This window comes from Anguilla anguilla, chromosome 9 (genome assembly GCF_013347855.1).
Source record: "Anguilla anguilla isolate fAngAng1 chromosome 9, fAngAng1.pri, whole genome shotgun sequence".
Taxonomy (NCBI): Eukaryota; Metazoa; Chordata; class Actinopteri; order Anguilliformes; family Anguillidae; genus Anguilla; species Anguilla anguilla.
The window spans coordinates 40922992-40949242 of record NC_049209.1 but is presented as its reverse complement, the minus strand read 5'-3'; the positions used below and the strand labels follow the sequence as shown (position 1 = coordinate 40949242).

Genomic DNA, 26251 nt, shown 5'->3' with positions numbered 1-26251 from the left:
AGTGAGTATGCACATGGCAATAATTCCATAGGGTGTGTGAGGTGTTGGTAGAAATAAGCGTGACGATCATTCCTTAAGCATCACCATTGACGACATGCCTCATGTACAGGCTGGCAAATGCAATGCCCTGCCCTACAAACTACAATAACAACAATACCCGTTTTCAGACAGCCAGTGAATGCCAAACTAGACACAACGGGTAGTGGTGGTCAAACCATGGCAACTCCTATTTACCATAACACAAATAGGTATAAAGAGCACTATAACGGGGAAGGCAGGACTTCTCATCTCCAAGCAGATGGCTAGGGCTCAAGGCGCAAAGATCACTGGCTAACTGACAGGAACGTCTCTCTTGGCAATTAATCATTACAACTGAAGGTCGGTGAGAAAAAAAGGTAAAAATCTTAAAGGGGCCTTTGCCCGCGCTCTCCTCCCCTCTTTATGGCCCACATCAGACCCAAAATAGAAAGACGGTCTACGGGGTGTCAGGAACCCCCATTTATCATAGTCCAATGGCCCATTTTTCATCTAGAAACGTGCCCCTTCAAGAGCTGTCATAGACAATAGCTACTTCAATCTTATCTCAGCACTTCTTATCCCTTCAGCAAGGGGACTGGGAAAGTCATGCTTTCCCCTCCACTTTCGCCAAAATCGAGATTATGGGATTTTGGATAACAAAGGAATAGTTTTGTCTCGTTAATGGTGAAACGGTGGGACCCAAATCGGCCGTTTTGTTTAACTGGGTGGGAAAAGGGCGGCAATCGATGAAGGTGGTGACCTGGAATTCTGTTAATACCGATCAATGCTTCTTGTTTGACCGAGGCAAACAGATGCTCATGGTTTGTGCAGTGCAATACGTTTTCAGAGAATGCCACATCAAATACATTGGGCCAGACTCAAAGATGAAAGACTTACATTTAACGCACAAAGCTGAAATGTTTACTTAACTAGATCTTGACAAAGATTTGAAGACAGCCTTTTCCAGACCATAACTTACATGATTCTAAACATTATAAACAAAGGTAACTGAACTATGAGGAAATTATATCAGAGTAACATGAAGAAAAGAAAAGAATGGAAAAAAAATATTAGCAGACATATATTCTAATTGAAAAATGAAAACTGGATTCTGAAACGGACCTGACTGGTAAAAACATTTTCATCAAGAGGAATCTGAAATCAGGTTCTCTGACTACAGTGTCCACAAGAACTGGGTCAAACATATTTGTGAAACACTATGTCAGATACCAATAAAATTAGACAACACACTTGCAGAGCCCTGAGAACATTCAACACTCAATATTCAGTGAAATAAATATGTTAAACTGAATATTGAAGCTTGCTGATAAAATTAAGAGATAATACAGAACACGTTTTTCAAAACTTACAGTAGGCATTTTGGTGGTTACAATTAATCAGACAACAAATTCCTTTCCCCTTTTCCCTAACCTCTGTTTCATTTCCCTTATCTAACCAGCTCATTATCTAAGCTAGGTTTGGTGCCCACACGCAGGCCATAGTCACCTTCCTCGCAGTTCTCTCCCTTGTATCCGGGGTTGCAGATGCAAGTGCCCACGATGCAGGTTCCGTGGCTGCTGCAGGTGAGGTCTATGCACTGGTTGGTGGGCACGTCGCACTCCACCCCCTTCCACCCGCTGTGGCACACGCACCTCCCCTTCAGATACTGTCCATTCCCACTACACAGTACAGGACACGAGGCTTTGGAGAGGGGCAAAAACACAAAAAATCTAAGAATGGCTGGGTTCAATAAATAATTGACCTTAACTTTGACCTCACAATCAAGTCATAGTTATTATTCCTCACAAGTTATGGAATCATTAACTCACAAAACACTGTGAAATACAGAACTACCACTTGTATTTTTCGGTAAGTCAAAGATCAAATGTTGATGGAATCCAAGTAAATTTTGTTCTGTGAGCATATAAATCTGTTCAGTTAGATCTGCTGGTCTTCTCCCATGGTTTCAAATATTTTCATTTGACTTCGAAAACAACAATTTGCAACAGTTGAATATATAATTGCACAAGAAATATATATTCAATGATTACTGTATTGAGGGTGAAATTGAGGATGACCAAAGAGAGTTGCTGACCTAGTAATACAGTAATCTGTTTTGTGACAATGAATGATTCCACTCCAGGTTTTTAAAAAACTAATGTTTGCCTTTGTTATTTATCTGCTATTTTGATTTTTGCATTAGTTAACTTATGTATTTGTTTCCATGCCAAAACAGTCTTTAGGGAGGTTCAAAGATGGTCTTGTGTGGATTTCATGGATCTTCATAGCTTTTTGAAAAAATAAGATAAGACTCTGTCTCCCGCAGAGATCTGATAATGTGCCTATTTAGATGTGTAGAGCATACTGAAAAAAAAACTGACAGGGATTAAGACCTGTGTGAGAGACTCAAAAGCCTGGAGTACAGATTAGAGAAAAATGGCTGTCTAGATTTGACAACCATATCGAAAACTGCTGAACTGTAAGGGGACCGATCAATGTGGCACTGATGATCTGTAGAACAACTGAAGACTTCAAAGGGGCCAGAGACTCAAAATAACGTGAGCTGCACCTTCATGTGCTTCTACGTGCTTTTCAAGCGACATTTTGGAAAATACGACAGTCTGGCTTGAATTAGCCAGAAGCTCCCTTCCCAAAAGAAGCTGAAGAACACATAAAAGCTATCTAAAGCGTCGTTCCATCTGCTGGATGTCGGCTCCTTTGAGCAAATGAGATGGAGGCGGACAGTACGATTCCTGAGAGGGTAGAATGTTATTTTGAGCACTGGAAATGATCAGCAGAGGACAACAAATATATAAAACTACTAATGCTGTTTTCAGAACACAGTATGCCAAAGCTCTGTTCCACTAAAATTTAAATAAATAGTAAATAGTAATTTTATTCAGTAATGCTGAATTTCAAATGCAGTAAATAGTTGGTGGAATCTGTCTCCAAAGTGTTTCTTCCGTACGTAGTATAAACAGTGTTTGAACTCATGTTATTTACATAACACACACCTAATGCATATGGAACAAGGGTTAGCAGAACATGATCCCACTCAGCTTTAAAGGCAGCGTTTGGGAGCGAAGAGCAGAGAGCACAAAGAGGAAGGATAAGAAGTATAGAGAGAAAGGAAAAGAAAGGGAGAGAGAATAAAGAACAGAAGCTTACCTCTACCACAGTCTGCGCCTCGGAAGCCAGGAAAGCAGTGGCAGGTCCCCGAAACACAGTCGCCATTCCCGAAGCAGTTACTGGGGCAGTCGTCAATGGAGTCTGGGGGAACCATTGAAGGGGAACATGTGTATTAAGCTGGCGATATACTCAGTAAGAAGAAAGAACTTCAGGATTGAGAACCACCGGAGAACATGTCCACAAACACTGTTGTCGGTATACTCAGTGAGAACACCGCACCGTTTAATGTCACTCTACGTCGCTGGGGGGCGCATAATAATTACTAGGAAGCTATTAACCGGGGCTGGAATCTCGCCCAGACCTCCGTCTCACGGCTATGCTGTGGATGTATAAAGAGAAGGGCTACGCAAGATCACAACGGAGGAGTGTAGGACGGAGTGTAGCACAGTGGGTAAGGAACTGGGCTTGTAACCGAAAGGTCGCAGGTTCGATTCCCGGGTAAGGACACTGCCGTTGTACCCTTGAGCAAGGTACTTAACCTGCATTGCTTCAGTATATATCCAGCTGTATAAATGGATGCTATGTAAAAAGTTGTGTAAGTCGCTCTGGATAAGAGCGTCTGCTAAATGCCTGTAATGTAATGTAACAACACAAAACAAAAAGTTTAAAGTGTTTAAAGTGGCTTTAGTATATCTAGCTATGCAAAAGAAGAAAAAAAGGCGAAGGAGATGGTATGTTCGCCCTCTAAATCAGAGTAGGACAGAGAATGGAGTTTTGTCTGTACATTCGGCAAATGCGGAGTTTAGACGAGGGGGTCCACTTCTCTTATTTCCGAATGTGTGCTAGGCGTTTTGATGACTTGATGAAACAAGTAGCACCATCCATCAAACATGCGGGAACTCACAGAAATCCCATCTCTACAGAAGAGAGATTGGCGTTGACTCTACGTACATTAGCATGTGAAGTCCGCCCTCTGAACTCTCAACCGTGACATAACCAACAATATTTGGACCAATAGCTGAGAGGGGGAGGTCAGAGAACAAGAAACAACACAGAAGACATTTTCTAAAAGTTCTCCCTGGGGGCTGTCGCACACTACACCGTGAGAACACACAACACCGCGTGTTCTTGTTCTTTAGTTGTTCTCATTGCTCAAAAAGTTCTACTTCTTACTAAGTATACACCTACTTTAGTGTCCTGCAGTACCTGCCAATATGAGCTTAACCACTGCTTGAACAGTCAGACCTGGTAAATGGACTGCATTTATATAGTGCTTTTATCCAAAGCGCTTTACAATTGATGCCTCTCATTCGCCAGAGCAGTTAGGGGTTAGGTGTCTTGCTCAAGGACACTTCGACACGCCCAGAGCGGGGTTTGAACCGGCAACCCTCCGACTGCCAATCGGTCTTACCTCCTGAGCTATGTCACCCCAACATATATACCTGGGTTAAATACCAATATTAAATATTTAAATATATAATATACAGTGATGATACTGGTTCCCTGCTGAGCCAACCCCTAACAGACCATTGGGAGCAGTTTTTTAATTTACCTGGTGTAAAGCTGGTTTATACTCAAAATATCAAATTATAACCGTAACCCTAATTAGTTGAGGTGCTCAGCAGAGGAGTCTTGACACAAGACTTGAGAGCTCCAACACACACTTTTACTGTGCAAAACACACAATGTTTTCTTTTAATTATTGTGCACTTGTATGAGGTTCCATAACAGAGTAGTAAAATATCGGACAAAAGGGGGCAAGGCAGACAAAAAGTGGTTTGACGTACTAATAACAAATTAGGCAAGGGGAAACAAGACTTTTGGTAAAATTGGGTGAAGGGAAGAGGAAGCAGAGTTCCTGTGTGTGGGAGGGAGGGTTATTGGCAGGTCAAAATTTGGATTGAGGCATATACCTGTTGTGTTGGTATATGTGTATGTACATGCATGCGAATGTGTGTGCGTGAGTGTGAATGTATGTGTATTAGGGATGTATCCGAATCCGAATACCGTATTCGGGAAAGCATGAATAATGTGATGGAAACAGATATTTCTTCAACCCGAAGTTGCTCGTTATTATTCGGATTCGGGGGGGAAAAAAGTACGCTTCATGACGAGTACTCATAGCCTCTATCTAACGTCTATCTAACGAGAGAGAGAGAGAGAGAGAGAGAGGCGGCACCAGTTACACACACCAACAAACTTTGAGCCACTGCGTTGCAAAACGTTTAATAAATAAGTTCTATGCGTCAGCCATTATGTTTCTTCAAATCGATTCATATCATTGTGGATGGCCACTAGATAAAAATGCCCATTCTGTTTGCAACAGCACTTTGATTTCACTAACTAGTCGTTTCATTTACTGCACATTATTGAAAAGTAACCACTATATTCTGTAGTCGCCCCCACCGAGTCAGCGCACAGCAAGCAGCGGGCTGAGAGCTGACCGTTCCCGGCTATCACTCAAGGAAACTCTCGCATCGAGGAGGAGGTGCGGGAGCTAGCGAGACACAAGCCTGGTGTGGCAGCTGGATTTCTTTCAAACCCCGCAACCTATACCTCAAAATCAAGCTTAGAACCTGCAGTTCTTAGCTGTATGTATGTGTTAATTTCCTCCATTAAAAACCCAGTCGAAATATTGAAAAAACCGACGTTTTACCTTGTATTTCAGTCAATATTCATCCGTTTAAGATTTAAAGTAACATGCTGTATGTCTCAGTCCATTCATGATAACAGTTGCCACCAAGGGAAAATATGGATGGTTTGCAGTCTATCCAAACTTAGTTCAGTAGGGGAAAATAAATAAATAAATAAAAATAAAACAGGCCAAAAAAAGTTCATGTAGGCTATTACTGTTATGTAATTACTGTTGTAATGTAGTAATTCACGTTTACCTAGCGAACTGTAACGTTAACACATCAAGAAACGCGAACGCAGCATCATTGAGATTTAAGATTATTCCCTTCAACAGAAGGCTATGTTTGTAAATATCTTTACTGTAAATAGTTTCTATTTCCAATGCAAAACAGAATCTTTCGATTTATAAAACATTTTTTTCTGTTTCTGATTGTTCAATGTACCCCAGCTAAGGGGGGGGGGGGGGGGGGTGGTGCTGGGGTTCAGACAGTTCATAAAACTTAGTTTAGTTAAAAATGAAGAGAGAGAGAGAGATGACAGTATGAGGATTTGGAAATATATTTCATAATTAATTATATGCCATTGAATTGCCAATGAATATTAGGTTAGAAAATACAACATTTGCTTGATTTAACGTGACTCCCGGTATAAACCACGCCCACTTCCTGTCTTCTATCCGAATACAGATACAGACACAGATCATTTTGTTGGTTGAACAGATACAGATACAGATACAAATACAGATCATTTTGTTGGTTGAACAGATACAGATACAGATACAAATAGCGACGTCTATGCACACCCATAATGCGTATGTATGTATGTGTGGAACAGCGTGTGTGTAAGTGCATCTATATGTGAATGTTAGAAAGAAAATCACCCCTCTATCCCCCACACTAGCTCCAGGCCCAGACCCTCCTCCCCAAAGCGGCTTTGAGCAGCTGGTCCATCATTCATCAGGACAACACACATCGTTTTGATCCCTCAGGATCTTTGTCAGTTCTAATTTTAAATGGTACCCACATACCCATAGAGATTCTTAGCCTACCACCTGACTCTGTGTCATAAACAGATGGTAAAATGTGTAACAGGACACCGTATGTAAATAACAAATACTGTATAATATTGATGGTTAAAGCCTAAAATACTTCAATACTACGGACTGAGGTTCTGTAAGATACAGCACTAATTTTACCATGCAGCCTACTGATAAAATGGACAGATGGAGCAATTGGCATACTCGGTATTCATACCCCAAACATTATGAATGCACACTCTGTAATTACAATCATGAGGTATATATGTATATAATCAGGTTATTTTAACAATAAGTCATGGAAAGTGAAGCATTTGACACTTTTTGACGAGAGCACCCTGGCAGACTCTGTAGTTGCATCCCAGTTTTGTATTTATTCATGGCGTCACCTTCTCCAAGGGAATAATTCATTAAACTGAACAGAAAATGTACGTACCTTTACAATGACTATGACATTTAAAGGCCTTGAATCTCACATAAAACCGCTCTGACAAAAAATTGTTTTAATTTCAAACTAGAATATCAACAAAGGTCTAGCCATCGTTCACACATGGGTTTTTTTCTCTTACTGCAGTTACAACTTGCACATTTTCACTGAGTGATAATACACTTCTTAAAGCACTTTTAGCCATTAAAGTGGCTACAGTTACAACCTATCCTCCAGATAATACAAAACAAATACAGTAATACTGTTAAACTCCGATAGATAGAAAGTTGAAAAATTCTATTATTTTTTTTAGCAATGATATAGTCAATAAGGAAGGAAAAATTGTAATAATACAATTTACAAATATTTATGGAAATATCTTTTACAAAAAAATCTATTTATTTTGGCATTACCGCAAAACTTGAAAAAAGATATCAGTAACGGAAAGGGCCAAAAAACTTCTGCCAGCCAAACATAAAAATTATAACTATTATATTTAATAAATTGTGATTTTTTTTGATGGTCACTCCAAACAAGATTCTGGGTCATTGGAAATGCTATAGATGTCCTCAAAAAAATTAAAAACAGAAAAAGAAAAAAACATCTGAACACTCCTGGAGAGTCCCTGAAAATTTTCACAAAATGTGGTAGTAATAAAAACCTTGCAAACATACGAAAAACAGGTTTCTTCCTGATTATTGTAAACAGATCTTCCATTGTTAAAATTGTAATCAGTTATCTACAGCAAATGTATTGTTGTCTAAAGGGTTAAAAATAGTGTGCAAAAGAAATTGCTATTCCATTTTACAGTGACATTCTTTCTGCCTTTAAACTTTAAGCTCCAAAGTCGAAAGTACATATTTTCCATGGCTGAAATTCTTAAGTTTACAGTGGATGTGGGACAGGAACAGAAGAGCACACCTTTGGCATCTCAGAAATCAGTATTAAACACAATGAAACTGGTTTTGTCTTGTCATGTGCCAAAGGGTAAGATCTGCTTCCAGCAAGAACTCATGAAACAAAGCAGCTTTTCTATCTGTCAGAGGTTAGCTACATGGACGGACCGGACACTGCTTGCTTTTCTCAGGAGAGCCAATCATTGCTGACAATGTGGCAGGAGAGAGATTGAAGGAAACAGATAAAGAGAGAGAGAGAGAGAGAGAGAGAGAGAGAGAGAGAGAGAGAGAGAGATTTACTTCTGTTGCTGTTGATGCTGTTATTGTTACATAGTATTACATTTATCATTATTTTTAAATTATTATTATTTTACATTTGTATTTCATGCCAATAAAGCAACTTGAATTGAACTGAATTGAATTGAGAGGAAAAATACAGGGAGAACTGAGTGATGACAATCTTAACCTCCATGGCCAAGAGATGGGGATGGTGTGTGTGTGTGTGTGTGTGTGTGTGTGTGGTTCAAGCGGAGATATGTCCCTATCTCTCTTTCATGCATGCAAGCAAAGACAAACGCATACTGCTGCATCAAGTGGCAATGGAGGGGCTCTCATGTAAACTGAAAGGAGCGTCTACCAAGCAGGAGCACATATCTGAGCTCAGAGCTTGTGGAGAAAGAAGAGATGCCAGATCTGCAGGGCTCTGCTGTTTGATTTTCCTCTAAGAAATACAACAGAACAGATGCTATTCCCATTGTGAATTCCACTGCATCTGCTGTAAAATGACAAAAAACAGAGGGGCTTCTGTGATGGACACGGTTTGAACCTTGTGTTTAAACCTTAAACCTTAACATGGAGAGCCTTCCTGCATAGATTCTAACATTATACAAAATAAGAATGCAAGAGAATGCAAAAACTTCTTACTCAGGCATGATCTCTTACACTGTCCATGACTGATTATGGTTTGCTCAACAATCTAAGGACTATGCATGTTACCTGTGTGCATGTGTATGCGTGCATGTGTTTATATATGCTTGAGGTATCCTCCTGTGTATTTGCCCTGGAGAGTCACTGTGGCATCACTGGATGTTCTTACAGTAAATTAGGTATCATCACATTACTGTAACAACATGAGGAAATCCACAGTAATAGGGCCTCACATTTGCAATATGTCATCATGCAAACCCATATCGCTTACTCCTCTGACAGCCATTAGAGCCTGACAGGTAAAATTTCCAGCTATTGTAAAAAAGGGTCATACTGAACAAACAACCCTCTGAACAAACTCAAACGGCATTGCGTTACGCACAGCAAATCTCAAATCTAAGTTGCAAATTACCATACATTGACTACACTTTGTAGTTTAGGGAAAATAATTGGAGAAAATTTGGCAGGAAACCAGCTCTCCATTGTTAGATTTGATTATTACAGACAAGAAACAAGAGCTTCCTTCTGTGAATATCAGGTCTCTAGGAAATTCCACCACAACAGCGAGAATTACGTCTCTCATCCTGCAAAGCCTCCTGAAATTCAACTTTTCAGCAGATGGAAGTTCATTAAAACTCAAGGCTTCAAATTAATTACAACCCAAGATGCCACACAATAGTGTGTTACCCCATGTAAGATCTGAGGTGACTTATCTATCTGTGCTTTTCTATATTTCTCTCTCTACGAAACAAAGCTGCAAGGCTTGTTCCAATTAAGTGCTGCTCCCTGGGCTCGTTGTTCTTTTTTCAGCGCTGACTGGTTTTTAACTACAGCAGCACACTGTCACAGACCACAGAAGAGGGAGAGGCACAGGCCCTCTGTCTAAGCGGAACAAACGCATGAACAAATACGCTGGGAAATCCCAAGCGTCGCAGAAAAAGAGCCGCCAGGAGAAAGCAAAGACTGACATGGACGCCGAGCTCGGCTGAAAGAATGCCCGGGGATGGGGGTGGCAGTGTCTGTGTGCTGGTGACTGAAAAATCACAACAGCCAAACAGCTGTGATTGGTCACACCTTGTGAGGAGTGGATGAGATCATTGTGGGGAGGATGGGGGAGGGGCAGGTGGGTGACTAAGCTACAGGACACTTATTGAAGAGCTATGCATAATACAAGCAGAAATAACATTCCTTTCCTGTCTCGTTGTATATTAAGTGGCCTAAGCAACTGCAATTATACTGCAACTACAGAGGTAGGTGAGCAGTAACAATTGTAATTGTAAGGTACAGTGTAACTACAGTGTCTGCTGTTACCTCCACACTGTTACATTGTATTTAAAGTTGTAAAAAATATGCTATAAGGTTTGAATGATATTTTCATTTCAAATATGAACTTTTAAAAGAAGAAACAAATGGGCTAACTAGCACTTATGAGTGAGACTGTGGGGACTTCATTTTGACTGTGGTAGAAAAAATATCTATTTATCTATATATATATATATATTTTTTTTTTTGGCCATTTATTAATTTAGATCACCACGATTTTGCCTTCATTTTCTGAAACTAAATCGCACATATTGTACTTTTTATTCAGCTTGCAAGTAGAGCACCATAACCATATAGGACAGAGTTAATGGAGTAAGAGAGGGGTAATGCTTTTGACATGATTTGGGAAAAACAAATTTGTTTTATTTTTCCAACGCGCAAGCTTTGATGATTTAGAAAAATGGCCAACTCCATTTTTTTTCTCCAAATGTTTTTTTGCCTATTGCTTTAACTTGTAATTTCAGGAACAATGCTTATTCAGCAAAAAAGGACAAACAAAACCAGCACTCTGGAATAAACAGGCTTTCAGAAGATCAGGCCTTATCCTCGTATGCTGCCATTTTGTTATTCTCTTAAAAAGGGCTGATTCTCTGTTTCCCCCATCTCTCTCTACCACATCTCCCCTCTCTTTTCCTCTCTCCCTTTCTCTGTCACTCCCTCTCCCTTTCTCATTCTTGAGCTCTCTCTCTCTCGCTAAAGGGCATTGTTCAGATGACCCATTTCCATAACAGGAAATCACCACAGGCACACTGCATGTGCTAAAACCTAGGGTCCAGATGACGTCAAGCAAGCATGAGCATGGCCATGGTGCGGAAGGTTCCGGTTGGTTCCGTCTCTCTGTTATGGGTTTTTCTGCACTTCAGCTGTTCGGCTGCCCCCACCCCCCACCCTGTGCTTCCAAACCCCTCCTTATCACACATGCTCAGTCTTGTGTTCCAGCGCCGTAGTATCAGTAGCTGATACCAGCTCAGGATTGGTGGATGAAGAGATACACAAAAGCAAAGACTGCTCTACATGCACCTGCGAAATAAGGTAGACTTCCTAGTTTCCGAGGCTATATGACAGGAATTCTCATGATCTCCAGTTAAAATCAGACCTGACCATGTCCCTTTTTTTGAGGTGTTTCAACTTGTTCTGTCTTTAATGGTAGAGATTTAACTTTCAACTTCCTTCCTTCCTTCAGGTGAGATTTTAAATTAAGTTCCTCACTTATTAATGTTCCAACTGAATTTTCAGAAAAAGAAGAGGTGTTTGCCCCAGTGTCCTGGTGAAATTGCCACTAAAACGACTCTCTACATACTGTATGGACACTTAATCATCCCCCCATCTATGTGGTCTAATATGCTATCCCTTATCCACTGTGATTTAGCAAGTCTTGAAGCCTACTTGGTTAAAACCAGGTAAAACATGTGGTAAGAATATGGAGTGTAAATGCTATGAATATGGATGGGTCACCTTTACTATTACTATGGTGACGTACGATCCCACATAAATGGGCAAGGGCGGGCTCACCTATCGCCGTGGTGATGAAGGAGACATGCTCGGCTTCTTTTCCATCATTGTAGACAGCCAGGTGCCAGATGCCAGAGTCCATGTACTGGATGAATCCGGTGTCGTGTCGGGAGAAGGATGCCAATGCGCGATGCTGGTCCTGAGAGCTCTCCAGGCTCCGCCCCTCCTGTACCAGCAGCCTTCGACCATCCAACAGCTCCACAAAGTCAAACTGCAGACACAAAGTGCAGAGGGACCTGATCGTCTGAGCGAAAGACCTGAAAACTACCCTTACAGAGACAGATTATGCAGTAAACGTGGAAGATATATTTACATTTCAAACAAAGAATCTTTAATCTTTTGCTTTTTGGGAGACCTATAGCAATTACAATAAACAAATATACAAACCATATTTAGATATTTTAATGCCAGTACAATATCAAAAAGGTCTAAAATATCTATTACAATTATACTTTTATTACAATAAAAGTATAATTGTAATTGATATTTATAATGACACTTTATAAAATGTCTTTCTTCCTGCGATAGATTGGGGGCCTGTCCGGGGTGTATTCTTGCCACTTGCCCAATGCTGGGATAGGCTCTAGCACCCCCTGCGACCCTGCCCAGGATAAGGAAGTATAGATACTGGATGGATGAATGGATGTTTTTCTTCTAAATCCCAAAAAAGTAAACACCTCTGTTTTGGGGGCTTCACATTATTCTAATGCTTGTGTGATTTATAGGCAAATAAATGTAAGGTTACTGTTTATGATACAGCATTGGCTTGTGTCAGAGACAGCTGGGTGAATAACAAGAAGATGTGTGCTCGTCTTCTGTCTGTGCCTGATAACCTTTCCCGGTTTGCTGGTCCGCATACAACCAGCACGGCGTTGCCATTTGCGCTGATAAAATATATTAATTGACTTGTTCCAGGAAAAGCCTGTCTTTCTTGCCTGCTTAAATTACTGATAGGATGTACTCCTGTGTCCTGTTAATATCTGTAAATCAGCAGTGCTTTCATTGAAAAGATCAGTCCAAATACGTATAATTAGTCATTTGTGAGATTTTGAGTGCATGAAACTGTAATGATGGTTTCTTGCATGTGTCCAATAATACGTGTCAATATGTGTCTGCATTTGCTAGGCTTCAGGCAAAACAATCATGAGTGTATTAAGCGCAAATGCTAATGAAGAGAAGCCAGATATGCGGTCATTCCCGATAGGCACACGCATGCACAGAATATCTAACAATTTGAATCCTGGTATCTGGCACTGCTTGTGGTTCATATGCACAAATTAATACAGCTTTACATTTGATTGTGGGAATAAACGCAGGTACATCTCCTATTCTGTGTAATTCAAAAGTGGTCAACCTTCAAGAGACCATCTGGTTATGCAGTGTAGGCACTGTTCCAGACGTCAAACTGAAACATCATACTTTCAAAGGAAACGCCTTTTCAGAAAAGCCTGATGTGTGTTTGTGTGTCTGTTTGTGCATACGTGTACATGTGTAAGGGTCTGTGTATGCATATGTCTGCGGGTGCATTTGTGCATATGTACTTGTGGGTGTGTGTGTCATTGTGTGCATGTTGGTGTGTGTGTGCGCTTACCTATAGGCATCTGCACATATGTGTACTGTGTGTGTGCATGGGGGGCTCTAACCTGTGTGTGTGAGGGGGGCAGGCCTCTCCTCCCATAGATGCCCACCAGGGCATCCTTGCTGAGGGACATGTTGAACTTGAGGTACATGGGGTGATCCACAAACACCTGGGACCTCCAGAAAATCCCCGGGAGCACCTCCTGGGCCACCTTCCGCCCGACGTCAATCTCGCCCATGTCTATGAAGCTTTCATCTGGGAACCAGCCATCCAGTTTGCCTGCATCACAATACACAGCTCACATGAGGTACAAACACATACAGCACATTTCTGGGATTCATCTGGAGTTAGACAGAAAAGTGTGAAAGTGTTACTATTTCTGGAGTTTATTTTCAGACCTGTACTCCAGCTTGTGTTCAGGGTTCATCCCTTGCAGAGTATTATTTTGATGTTAATTTATTAGGCGTACATGAGCTTGATTCAACTCCTAATTTTCAAGCAAAAACAACATTTTTAACATTTAACATGACCAATTAGCTGTTTACTTTGTAACATAAGGCACACAATTATGGCAAATTTATACTTCAATGTAACGTTTGGTAGTTAACAGTTAGCTTAAACCTTGGTTTTGCATTTTCTCCTCCACGACTCGCATAACATTTAACCTTGTATTGCTCAGTAGGCTAACCCTGGTTTTCACACATATGTATATGTACTTAGTTCAATTTTATTTTTGGCTTTATTGTGATACTTTCTGAAACTACCTCATTTTCATTAGGATTCAGTCTACCCCAGTAGGAGTAGACTGAAATCAACAGGGAGGACAATAGTGTTATTGATTCCAGACCAATGAAAATTTGCGCAAATGACAGGATAAGATTGAATTGTCGGGAACGTTAGCCATGATTTTGCAGGCGGGTTCTGTTATCTAACAATAACACTGTTAGAGCACTGTTGCCTCACAACACGAAGGTCCAGGTTCAAATCCTGGCCAGGGCCTTATAGTGTGGAGTTTGCATGTTCTCCCTGTGTTTCCTCAGAGTATTCTAAACTGGAGGTACATAGGTACAGTATGAGTGTGTGAGCGAATGGAGTGTATGCCTTGCCATCGATTGGCGACCTGTCCAGGGTGTATTGCTGCCTCGTGCCCAATTTCAGTTTCAACTCTTGGACAAAGTTAAAAGATCAACTCCCAGAAAAGAATTCCCAGAAAAGGAATTTATTTCAAAGACCAAAGTTTTCTGTGTAGTTTGTGAACAGGACAGAGATGTATAAGGTAGGCACATGTGCTTTGAGATTTTTTTCTTCCCTCCTTTCTGAAACAGTTTAAAACGTCCTTTCCACCTCACTCCCAATTTGGCATGCCCCGTTGAATTTGCAGGCCTGCCTCCCTGCCACTCCATGAATTTGGAAGAGAGCAAACCAACCTGTGCCCTCCACCATAGAATGTGCTCCCTGCACCAGCAAATGCACTGTATAGCATCAGTCAAGTCATCGCTTGCTTCATGCATTGTTACCCACTGCAAATGTGATTACTTATTGTTAAAGGTAAATGGCAAATGGACTGCATTTATATTAAACTTTTTCCAGCAACAATTGCACAGAATGCTATGCAATGAATGCTTCTCATTCACCCATTCACACACGCACTCACACACCAAACGGCAATCATTGTATTCTATGCCTGTAGCCTACGTCTTTAGTTCTGCTATTTATAACAAGGCATTGACCTTTTTGCTTAAAATACAAGGTTTTAGCACACACAAATGGAATAGCAAAAAATCAGCATTTTTTCTAAAGCCAAGTACAGCACTAGCTATACTTCAGAAATTCCAGCTTTTCAGAGCAATTCTCATAATAAATATACTTGTCTGCAGTAAGTTATCCTAGGATTCATGTTGCTGAATGCTCATATCTCATCCTCAGCAAAAAGCAGAATGCAAAAGACAGACCAGTGTCATACATGCAAATAATTTAACCATCTGTGTATAAATAAATCCCCAAACTACAGATCCCAGAGCTTGAACACAGATGTGGGATCAAGAACACGTCTGGCAGACGGCAGCCTACCCTCTTGTGCACAGTCGACCCTCTGTAATAAGTCATTTCCAAGTCGACATGCTTGCCTACTTTAATGGCTTTAATGGCTCACATAACAAATTCATGTATTGCTGTAGATTGAATTTAGCATGACATAAAAGATCTGCAGCCTTATTATATATAGCTTCCTATCACACTATGAAAAGATAAATTGACACTGATGTTAGAAAAGTTTAAACAGTAGTAATCAAGACATAGTCTGCGGCGTGGACTTCTGCACGTAAAACTCTTTGGATCAAACAACGCCCCGCGAAATGTTCCCAGAGCGAGATGCGGGCCGATCCTCCTCGCTCAGGTGGAGATGAGGAGCATTCAGCTCATGGGTAACAGTGCTTCTCGTCCTGAGAGTTACAGGATGGGAGGACTTTAAAACCAAGAAGTAACCCCAGTTCTGCGTTGGCTCATTTTCTATATTGTTCCTGACGTCTGAGCACAGTAACACAGAATTAGAAAGCCGTAGCTATCGACTACCTTTCAGTGGCAGCTGTCAGTCAGAGAGGCAGCTCTCTGGGGAATTCCGCATGCCACTGTTTATGCGACGCGGTCTGCTGGCGGGGTATTTAAGCCTGTGGGATTAATCAATATGGTAATGGTGGAGCTGGTCTCTCACCTTCGTCTGCTGCCCAAGGCAATTAGCACAGCTAAATTGGCGGTGTTTGTTAAAGGGGGCCGTGAGTGGGACAAACTTTGCCGCCGTGTATGCCTCCGTAGCGAGGGTGTTAGCGCCAAGCTGTCGGCCTGCTTTCTTCTACTGCCAGGAAAAAGAGCCCAAATTAAGATATGAAAAGAGCACTTCCGCGTTGGGGGGTGGGGGGGCAGGGGGGTTGGTCAGAATAGTTAATCCCCCCAAAACAACTCAGCAACGGGTAACTGAATCCCTAAAGCTGCCCACGTCTCCCTCCGGGAACAAATCACATTATTCCACAGTTCCACAGTTCCTAGCAACTTTTCCAGACTTTTTCATTGGATTAAAATGCAAATGTCGGCACTGCACCGAAGCTGGCCTCAGTGTGGGACCGGATGACAAAGTGAAATGACTGCAGTCCTTTTTCTTTCCTTTCCTTTTTTGCCAAAGAATAAATTTAATGGGAAGCAATTTTTTTTTTCTGTTACCTTTAAGGCCTGCGATTTGAGTGTAAATTATCCATGTGGCTCCAGTGTGAACCTTGATAAGTGTGTTGCCAGTGTCAGCGTATTCTTCAATGCTTCACAGAGGGCTGGAGGAACTTTTTGAGTATCAATTAGATCAAGCTCTTGTGAAAAATCCCATTTTTGACTGCTGCAGGACAAGAGGCCCATTACCACGCCCTCTCCATGCGGAACTGAATCAATTTCACTGGGATACAGAGACATTTTGATATGAACATTGCACACAGTGGGAGGGAAATACTTTAATTGGATGCATCTCATGTCTTTACCGCTTTATTAGGTTGACACTGTGATAATAATGGCTGGGGTGATTTTGGAGAAGTACTGGCATTCTAAACCCCCCCCCCCCCCCCAAGCCTAAAAAAACAGTGCAGCAGACAAACTGACATTTATTGAAGTATGTGGGGAGCTTCCCAGAAACACCAAGTTCAAATGAAGACAGTGCTCTGGAAATGGAATTACAGAAAATATATCAAAATAAATTATATTATCAAAAATATATTATCAAATCAGCCTTGCGATAGATTGGCAGCCTGTCCAGGGTGTATTCCTGCTTCTCGCCCAATGCACGCTGGGATAGGCTTCAGTACCCCTCGCGATCCTGCTCAGGATAAGTGGCTATAGATAATGGATGGATGGATGGATATTATCAAATCAAAATATTTGACCAAACAACATTCAATTGTTTAGGCAAATATTGCCTTCAGATTATGCAACATTTATTTAAAAAAAAAAAAAACCCATTATATATTGCAGTATATTCCATTTCTGTACTGAAGGAAGAGGAGGAAGCAGGGTTTTCCCTAAATACTGGCTGCCAGCCAAATGGTAACTGACTTGAGGCCAGCCAGCTACTTTTATCTGCAATCACTGTGCACTTTCATAGCTCAAGCAATCAAGACAGACACCTCATTGGTTCTCCCGTTCTGCGCTCTGAAATGAGCGAGCTGCTGCAAGAATGTTAGACTGTGGGTAACTTGACTATATATTATTTTATTTACTTTAACAGGCCTACTGTATTGGGCACATTTAGAAGCCAGTATATATTTAAATCAATTCTTTAACGGAGAAACACACCATAGCAGTATAACCTGCATGCCAACAGATGATATTAGTCGAAAGATTAATAGTGCTACGCTTGACAGTTATGTTATAGCTAGATAGACTGCTAGTTTTCTAATTATTTAGTTAAAATGGGATGTTAAAAAAGTGTATTGGGTCAAAAGAAATGGTGTTTCTGTTATGCATCAATAGTAAATTCACCCTTTCTTCATAATTCAAAAACCACTGTTTGATTGATCGTGCCAAACACAGGAAAGACAAGTCAGTACTGATATACAGTGGCCCCCATAATTATTGGCACCTAAAGTAATGTGAACAAAAATGGTGGATAAAATTCATTTTATTGTTTATCAAACATTTTCTATACACGGTTTATTACAAATTTTTTCTTTTGAAATAATTACCCAGAGGTAAAAGAGTCATTTTTATTTTGAAATGTGCTACACAATTATAGGCACCCCTGCATTTAGTACTTTGTGCACCATCTCTTACAATGCCAAGATAATGGCACTAAGTCTTCTCCAAAAATGTCTGATGTGGTGGGAGAAGAAAAGATGCAAAACCATTCCTCCTCCATGCACAATCTGGTCTTCAATTGTAGATTTGCCTCTTCAGCTCATACACCAGTTGAGAGTTTTGGTAAGAAAAGCTTGATTTTGTGGTCAGTTTACCATTTATTTGTGGAGCCAGAGGAAGGGTTTGCATCATTGTCAAGCTGGAAGAGCCAGCCACAACTCAGTTTTAGCCTTAATTTTGGTTTTTAATCTCCTGGTACTTCACAGTGTGCATGGTGCTATGTATCCTAACAAGGTTCTCAGGGTCTTCGGAAGAAAAACAGCCCCACAACATCACATACTGTACCCATCACCACACTTCGAAGTGGGGATTTGTTTATTTTATGCATGACCATCCCTCTTTTTACACCAAGCCCACCACTGACATTTATGGACAAAAAACTCTATTTTTGTCTTATATGACTATAGAACTCAGTTCCAACCAAAGTTCCAATGATGTTTTGCACACCAGGGGCTTATGTTTGTGGTTTGATGACAGTAGAGGTTTTCAGATGGCAAGCCTTTCAAACAGCTTGTCGGCATGCAGGTGGCATAAAACTGTAGTTTCGTAGACTTGATGACCCCAAGTTGCAACCAAATTCTGCAAATCTTCAACTGTGATCCTGAGGATAATTATTTGTCTCTCAAACCACCCTCCCCATTGCATATGGGGCAAAATATACTCGCATCCTATTCCACGAAGATTCATAGTGTTACGACACCAGTCATACGTTTGTGTTTACATTTGCTACTTTTGCGTAGGAGTTCTTCGTTCTGGTCATTTCCATATCCAGTTGCTCCGCTTGAAAAAGCTGCCGTTTGCCGCCTACCAGTGGAGACTAGCTCTTGGAGCTCATGGTTGGTGCATTGTGTATAGTGATTGCATCATTTGACTTTGCGTATTCGACCCTATCTTTGTTTGACTCTGATTCCCGTCTAGCCCTTCTGGTTTGTTTGTTGATTATTTCTCATGTATGACCATTGACTTGTTTCCTTCAACTCAAATTCTTGCCTAAGCCCTTATAGTTGATTTTCCCCATGATTTTGTGCTTCTGACCATTCACTCTTGTATTTGATTTGAATTCTCGCCTAGCTCCCCTGCTTTGTTTGCTGACTGGATCTCGTGTTTGACCGTACACTCGTTTTTGCCCTCTGCTCACCGTATATTGCTCCAGTTAGTTAGTGTGTTCCCAGCTGGACTAAAAATCCTTCCATCGGGACATAAGTTTGTTATTTTGATTTGTTATTTTTCCATTATTGTGTTTTTATAGCTGCTCTGGGTGGAGATCTAACGCTCTGTAGGAGGTACACTATTTTGGCTGTCCGAATTTCAGCACTCAAAGCTGCCCAGTGCCCAGAAACCTTCGAAGACTAGCCAGCATTCAGCTAGATTTGGATAGGCCATAGGGACCGGAGTTACTGATCGGTTTGCAGTATGTTTCCCTACCCATTTCCCTTATAATTCACCCTGTTACGGTCTAAACCCAGACCAAGTCATAATAAAGTTTTTTTAAACTTCTTAATTACTCTAACAGTGGAAATGGGTATTTTCAGGCATTTGGCAATTTTTTATAGCCACTGCATTATATATGAAGGTCAAAAACCTTTGGTCTCCTTTCATTTGTGTTTTCCGCTACCTTCCCCATGTTGATGGATGACTAAGGGCTAATTCCAATTGCTTATTTTTACCTTCTTGAATCCTTTCCTTTAGTCCTCGCTCTTTAGTTTCACCCATCAGAGGACGCAAGGAATGGAAGTGAGAAAAGGATGCAAGGACGGAGGAATTGAGGTAATGTGTATTCGGCAAATGGAACATTCTTGTTCAGTCAAGAGTCCGTTTCAAGCCACGTGAATTACAGATTTGGCAGTTGGGGAGTGGTAGATCCACAGGTTGATCATTTTATATGTCATGCGTTTTGGAAAAAAATACTTCCGCAAAGGATGCACTTGTGTTCCCTTGCTCAAGCATCCTTTGAGAGCCTCCAAGGTCCTCATTCCAAGCTCCTTCAAAGAGCCTTTAACAGGTTGGAATGTCCTTGAAAATGGAGGACCTCGATCAATTTCCGGGTCAGGTGAGGACGGAGGAGACAAGGACAGATAAAATAAACGATTGGAATAAGCCTGAAGGGAGTTTTGCAGGTGTGTCACTTCATTTATATACCTCAGTGAAACAGGATCTTGGATGACCACTGAAGAGTTTCTAAAATCATAGACAACTTAAAAAAGTAAAATATGCACAGCAATACGCTTTTATTGGATGTTGTTGAACAAAATAATGGTAAAATTTCACTCACTACTTTTCAGTAGGCTCATATTTTCAATAATATCTAGTTGTTAAACAACAATGACATTTTCTCAAATCGCTTTTTTTTCTTCTCATCTCTACAAAGGATTCCAGCAATTTCAGAGGGCACTGTATATGTGAGAAACACAGCTGACATGAGTGAGCATTAAATGGGATTAACTCAATTATATTTAGTGCACAATAAAACACTATTTTCAATAGTTCACGTGCATCCACCCACCACTCCACTACCCAAACTGACAATTCCTCAGATAATACTGCCCTTGCACACCCCTCACCCTATAGCCTGCGCCCTTTTCTCAATCAGCAGGCTACTTGAAAATCTGGGCAATACCCTGTGGAAGGTCATGAATTATCTAGTGACATTTGGGTGATAATAGCCTCTATCCTGAAACTGATATTATGTATCTAGACCAGCGTTGCTTGAGTGATCTTATTCCTCCGTACCACCTAAACAGGGCCCACCATTAAAGGGATACGTACAGGCTGGTTACATATCCACAGTGTATTTCAGTATATTCTACTTTCTTTATGGTATCTTTGACACAGTCTAATGGAAAGGGTTTGGCAGGAGAAACAGTGCGTGCCCGCAGGCTCCACCAGGTTCCACAGGCCGGTTCCTTACCGTCGTCTTTGCCCCTGCGGTCAGGCAGCTGCAGGCCTGTGTTCCCAGAGGGGGGCAGCCCCAGTTCCGTAGGTGTGGGCGAGCTGCTGTCGCCGTCCTCTGCCTGCTGGTACATCTGCCTCTGCAAGGGCTGCAGGTGCCAGTTCAGCCCCAACAGCTGCATGGCTGCAACGCAGACACAAAGCACACGCTGTCACAGGCTAGTCACACGAGTAGACCTGTCATTTCTCTGCCCGTCACATGGCTTTTACCACACAAAACACAGACTGTCACAGCCCCATCACACGTGTATACCTGCCATTTAACCAGAGCAACTTACATGTTTACAAACTATGTACTGTATAAGATTGGATATTAACTGAAGAAATTAAGGTTAAATGCCTTTGTGCAAGGGCACAATGGTGGTACCCAACATGGGATTTAAATATTATTTTTCCATTGAAAACCAACTAAAAACATAATTTTAAAAATAAGATGAGAATTATAAGTGCTGATATTATGAGAAAAGAAAGAACACAGCTATATCCTGTCACCCTAAAACCCCACCCCCTTCGACATGCCCCCACCTGAAACAATCAAAAAAGGTGCTGTGTCACCAGTCGTGTTTGAACAGGGGTGGGGGTGGGGGCACAAAGGCTTCCCAAACACTGAGTCTTCTCAATACAGGAGTTCCTTCTTCTCATGCCTATTGTAGCCTTATGAATTCCAAACACAACCAGGGACTTAAGGAAATGATCATGTCAGCAGGATCAGAGAAGAGGGTGATGGTAAAGACAAGACTGGAGGGGGAGAAGGCACACCAATTTTCACAGTGTCAACAAAAGAAATGCCCAATAGGATACGGGACAAGAAGGGGCGGGGTCAACCATGATGGATGGGTCGGGTGGAGAATAGGACCGGGCTAGGCATAAGCTAGGTCAGAAATGCAGCGGTCAGCAGAAACAGCCTGGGAAAGAAAGCCATTACAGAGCTTTTATTAGCCTGTTGTCACTGCTTTCGACTAAACGGCCTGGCAAATCAATTAAGCGATGTGAAATGAGCAGCCAGATTAAAAAGGTTTGCAGCTCAGCAACATGTTTTTCCTTTGGCTCTTTATCCATCTCTTGCTAGGCTTAAGCCTGTCTCTCACTCTTCCTGAGAGATAGAATTTAATTGACTGCTTGCTATCTACAGCTTTTCAGCTGTTAGCTTGATATATGATTTCATAAGACCAACTATAAAATGTAAATATATAAGAACATATTGTTGCTGCTATCTAACTATTTACTACTATTGTATGTAGCAATCCATTGTGTGTCCACACTCAAAGATTTGACAAACATTGTGGAGAGAGACAGAACTGGTCAAAGTGGAGTCTAGTGATGAAAAAACCCTTAACCTACACATCAACCTCAATTTACCAAGTAAAACAAAAACAAGCTATGCGATTATATGCATCATTCAGACATATTCATAACAGTCTCCTCTTATATGATAGTATATCCTGGCTTGCTGATCAACAATCCTTTTAATTGACAGACCCTATTTGTTTTAAATTAACTGTTCGATCCTAAATTGCATGGTAGGAACCATAACGTGATTTTGACTTGTTGCAGGTCAAAGCTGATGCTTACAGAATGCAATGCTTCTCTCCAGAGGACAACCTTTTGTTAATTACCGGAGTATTGGATTGCAACGCTCTTTTAATTCCGGCCCCCAGTATTCAAATACTGCTAAATGTCGCAGGCTGAAATTACGAGGCCCTCTCACTCAGCTGCAATAAAGGATGAGCGCAATTTCCCAAATCAATAGCCATTTCGGAAAATGCCCCGCGATCACGTTCCGTGAAAAGGAACATTCCCTCACGGAATAAAAGAGACGAATTTCACCTCTGGATGCTGGGAGGAAATAGACAGATATAAAATCAGTGATGTGGACTGGGGGTGAACTTGATGAGATGATGGTGAGGAGCAAACAAAGTTTTTTTTCCCTCCATTCCAAAGTGGCCTTTGTCAGAGATCCAGCCCAGCAGAGTGATGGCTCATTATGTCCCACTTGTCCTTTTGTTGGCTCCACTGCAGTGGACCGCCCCACCCCCTTCCCCACTTGATTTGTGGTTCCAGACCTGGGGCTGGCGTGGGTGTGAGGTGCAGACAGAGAGAGAGCATTCCAGAATTGGTACAGCATTGTGCCGGCAGGGTTTTTGCTCCTAGTGTCCAGGTGATCACTGCTCCACAGAGCCCATTCTTAAGCTGTCGGCTTCCCTGCTCTTTATCAGCTCCTCCGACAACTCATCCAGCACAAGCTGCATTTTGGGTGAACTACAGGCCTCTTCCGTTGCATTCCATCAGCCAACACAATGACGACATCTCTGATGCCATTTTTTTTCTTAACGCTCCCAGCCTGAACAGTCCACACAAAAAATATACCAGGAAAAGTCACCAAGTGCTTCTGGAAAAGTCACCAAGGGTGGTGGTGCAAAACAACCCCAAGAATAAACAAACCGGAACTGTTATATATACCAATTGCTGATACCTCAGCTGCTGATTTGGGAGAATCACCAGAAGTGCTGCTTTGTAACACACCAGTAGGTCACAAGTCAGGCTCACACAGATGTGAGCTGGAGGAAGACACTTCAGTGTAGGTGTCTGGATGACCAGTCGTGGGTTACTGGTGCACGATGAGGCACGCTCACTCCGGCTGTTAGAACCCTTCGATTCCTGGGCGACGCTAAAGCCAATTTTTCATCACCCTGCAGCCACATTTGGTACTGACATACCAGACGAAGTCTGGATTTAATACCAGACAATGGGGCCCACCCATGCACTAGAACAGAGCCACAACAGGAGGGGCCAAACCTCCAGAGCTTCTATTTAAAAATGTCAGTAGTTCATTGGTGTCTAAAAGGTGAAAGCATTTCAAATAAAATATTTGAGCCAATTTACTATGGATTATTTTCAGATAACAGTCGCAGGTCTTTAAATGAACATGATAAGAGGAGGGCTAAAATTCAGTTCCTCCTTCAAGTGTCTGAGACGAAATTGCCTTTTGAGTTATGTCATATCAGGATTTCCAGAATAGATCAGGGATGCTCAAATGAGGCCCTTGAGTCCTGTAGTACGGCTGGTTTTCTTTTCAACCAGATACTAGATTGATTAATGTAATTGATTGGCCACCTGGTTTTCCAGGGCTAATCCAGACTTTGGTTTGAAGGGAAGGACAAACACCAGCAGTACTACTGGACTTGAGGGACATATTTAATTATGATGTAATGTAGGTTTGGTTTTAAATGATTAGTCTGTTGCCTGTGGTGGGTCATTTCCTGTTTCGACCATAGGAAGAGACCAGACAAACTCAGGTATGTGAAGGTCCTCTGTTCTCATCTCTCCTCTGCCATCTGCTCCCTGATCTCAAAACATCCCCTTTTAATTGATATAGTCCAACATCTTCCCTGACTAATATTCTAAACTGCATCAGTCGAGGAAATTTGGACATGAGCACTGCTCCTGTACTGGCCAGATGGGAGCATTAGAGAGCGTGTAAATAGAGAGGAATATTACAACACGTCCTTCCAGAGAAGAGGGTATTAAAGTTTTAAGGGTTGCAGCTGTTGCGACTAAAGTTTTCTCATTTGGCAGTTTTGGGATTTTTCATGTGATAATCTGAACATGTGACACTCCAATAAAACAAGAATTTAAATAATTCAATCGTTACTTGATATTAAGGCATGTAAAAACAGCAGGAGTAGCCGGAGTGCAATTCATATATAATGTATAAGCCACATCTTTTCTCACACAGTCATGCATGCATGCGGCATATGTGCTATTACTGCTGTGGAATGTACACGGTTCACATGTGCAGGACAGATTGCCAGAGTGAAATATTCAGCGCTAACTGTTTCACTCTCAATTTTCATGTTCCTTAATTACACCGTAATTGTACCATCACACCTGGATACTCTGGAAATTCTTCTTTCATAGTAGGTATGAGTATAACTTTTGGAAGTAACGTGTTTTGTCGATGGGGATCCCAAATGTTTTCAGATTTTCTTACCAGTATCTAAGGAGTTAAATTATGGAAAGACTGCATTTATAAATGTTTGATGATTGATGCAATATTTTGCAACAAATTCTCTTATTTGGAATAATAAATGTAATATCTAATAAATGGAATATAAACATAAAGAAAAAGTGAAGAAATACTTAGCATTTGTGTTTAACAAGTAACAATAATTACACCTTCCTTTATGTATTAGTTCATACCTACATGAGCAGTCTAAAGCCAGACACCCACCGCACGCGTACTACGCTCGTAAGTAAAGCGTAGTTGAAGTACTGTTATTACAACGGCAGCGGGCGACGTCCTCTACACCAGATGCGAACGCGTCGCGAACCGGCTGCGAAACTTGTGCGACACAAGCGAACTGATGGTGAAGCCACACTATACGCGGTGACGGCCGCCTGTCGCCACGCCGCGTCCCCACAGTCGGCTGTTTGTGGGCGTGTCACCTATTTTTGACAGACAGTTGTGTTCGTTAAATGTTGACCGGGTTTAATATCGTGTTTCATATTCATTGTCCTGTCTGAATAAAAATAATTTTTGCAGTAACCTAGATCTGAATTTTTAGTCAGCTGCCTAGCTAGGCTGTTTAATATCTAGCTAGTGAGTAACAACCAACAACAAAAACATTGTCTGGCTAATTAGCCAGATAATGCCTTCAGAGTTACATCTGGTCAGCTAGCTAGGTGGCTGGTAGAAATGAACAACTTGCAACTAATACATTAGGAAGATTTTTTTGTTTGTTGTTACTCACTATAGCTAGACATTAGACAGCCTAGCTAGGCTTATTAACATTTTTCAGAGCTAGGTTACTGCAAAAATGATTTTTATTCAGACTGGACAGTGATAGTAGCTAACGGCGATAACTACGTTGCAGAGCCACCGACAATTTCAGGAACTTTTCTCCACGCTGCGTTCCTCTTATCAATGTCTCTGT

At 41.4% G+C, this 26251-nt stretch overlaps 1 protein-coding gene across 12 annotated transcripts in view; it reads right to left on the bottom strand.

Annotated features, from left to right (window-relative positions):
• The window catches only part of LOC118235505 (teneurin-4), a 247925-nt gene that overhangs the window by 84618 nt on the left and 137056 nt on the right, over positions 1-26251 (bottom strand). For all 12 annotated transcript variants that reach the window (XM_035432920.1, XM_035432921.1, XM_035432922.1 and 9 more), the window contains 5 exons: positions 21277-21441; positions 13546-13760; positions 11903-12113; positions 3187-3288; positions 1525-1719 (listed from right to left, as the gene is read on the bottom strand). In XM_035432920.1, coding sequence (XP_035288811.1) covers positions 1525-1719; positions 3187-3288; positions 11903-12113; positions 13546-13760; positions 21277-21441 — 888 coding nt within the window. The remainder of the gene's footprint in view (positions 1-1524; positions 1720-3186; positions 3289-11902; positions 12114-13545; positions 13761-21276; positions 21442-26251) is intronic.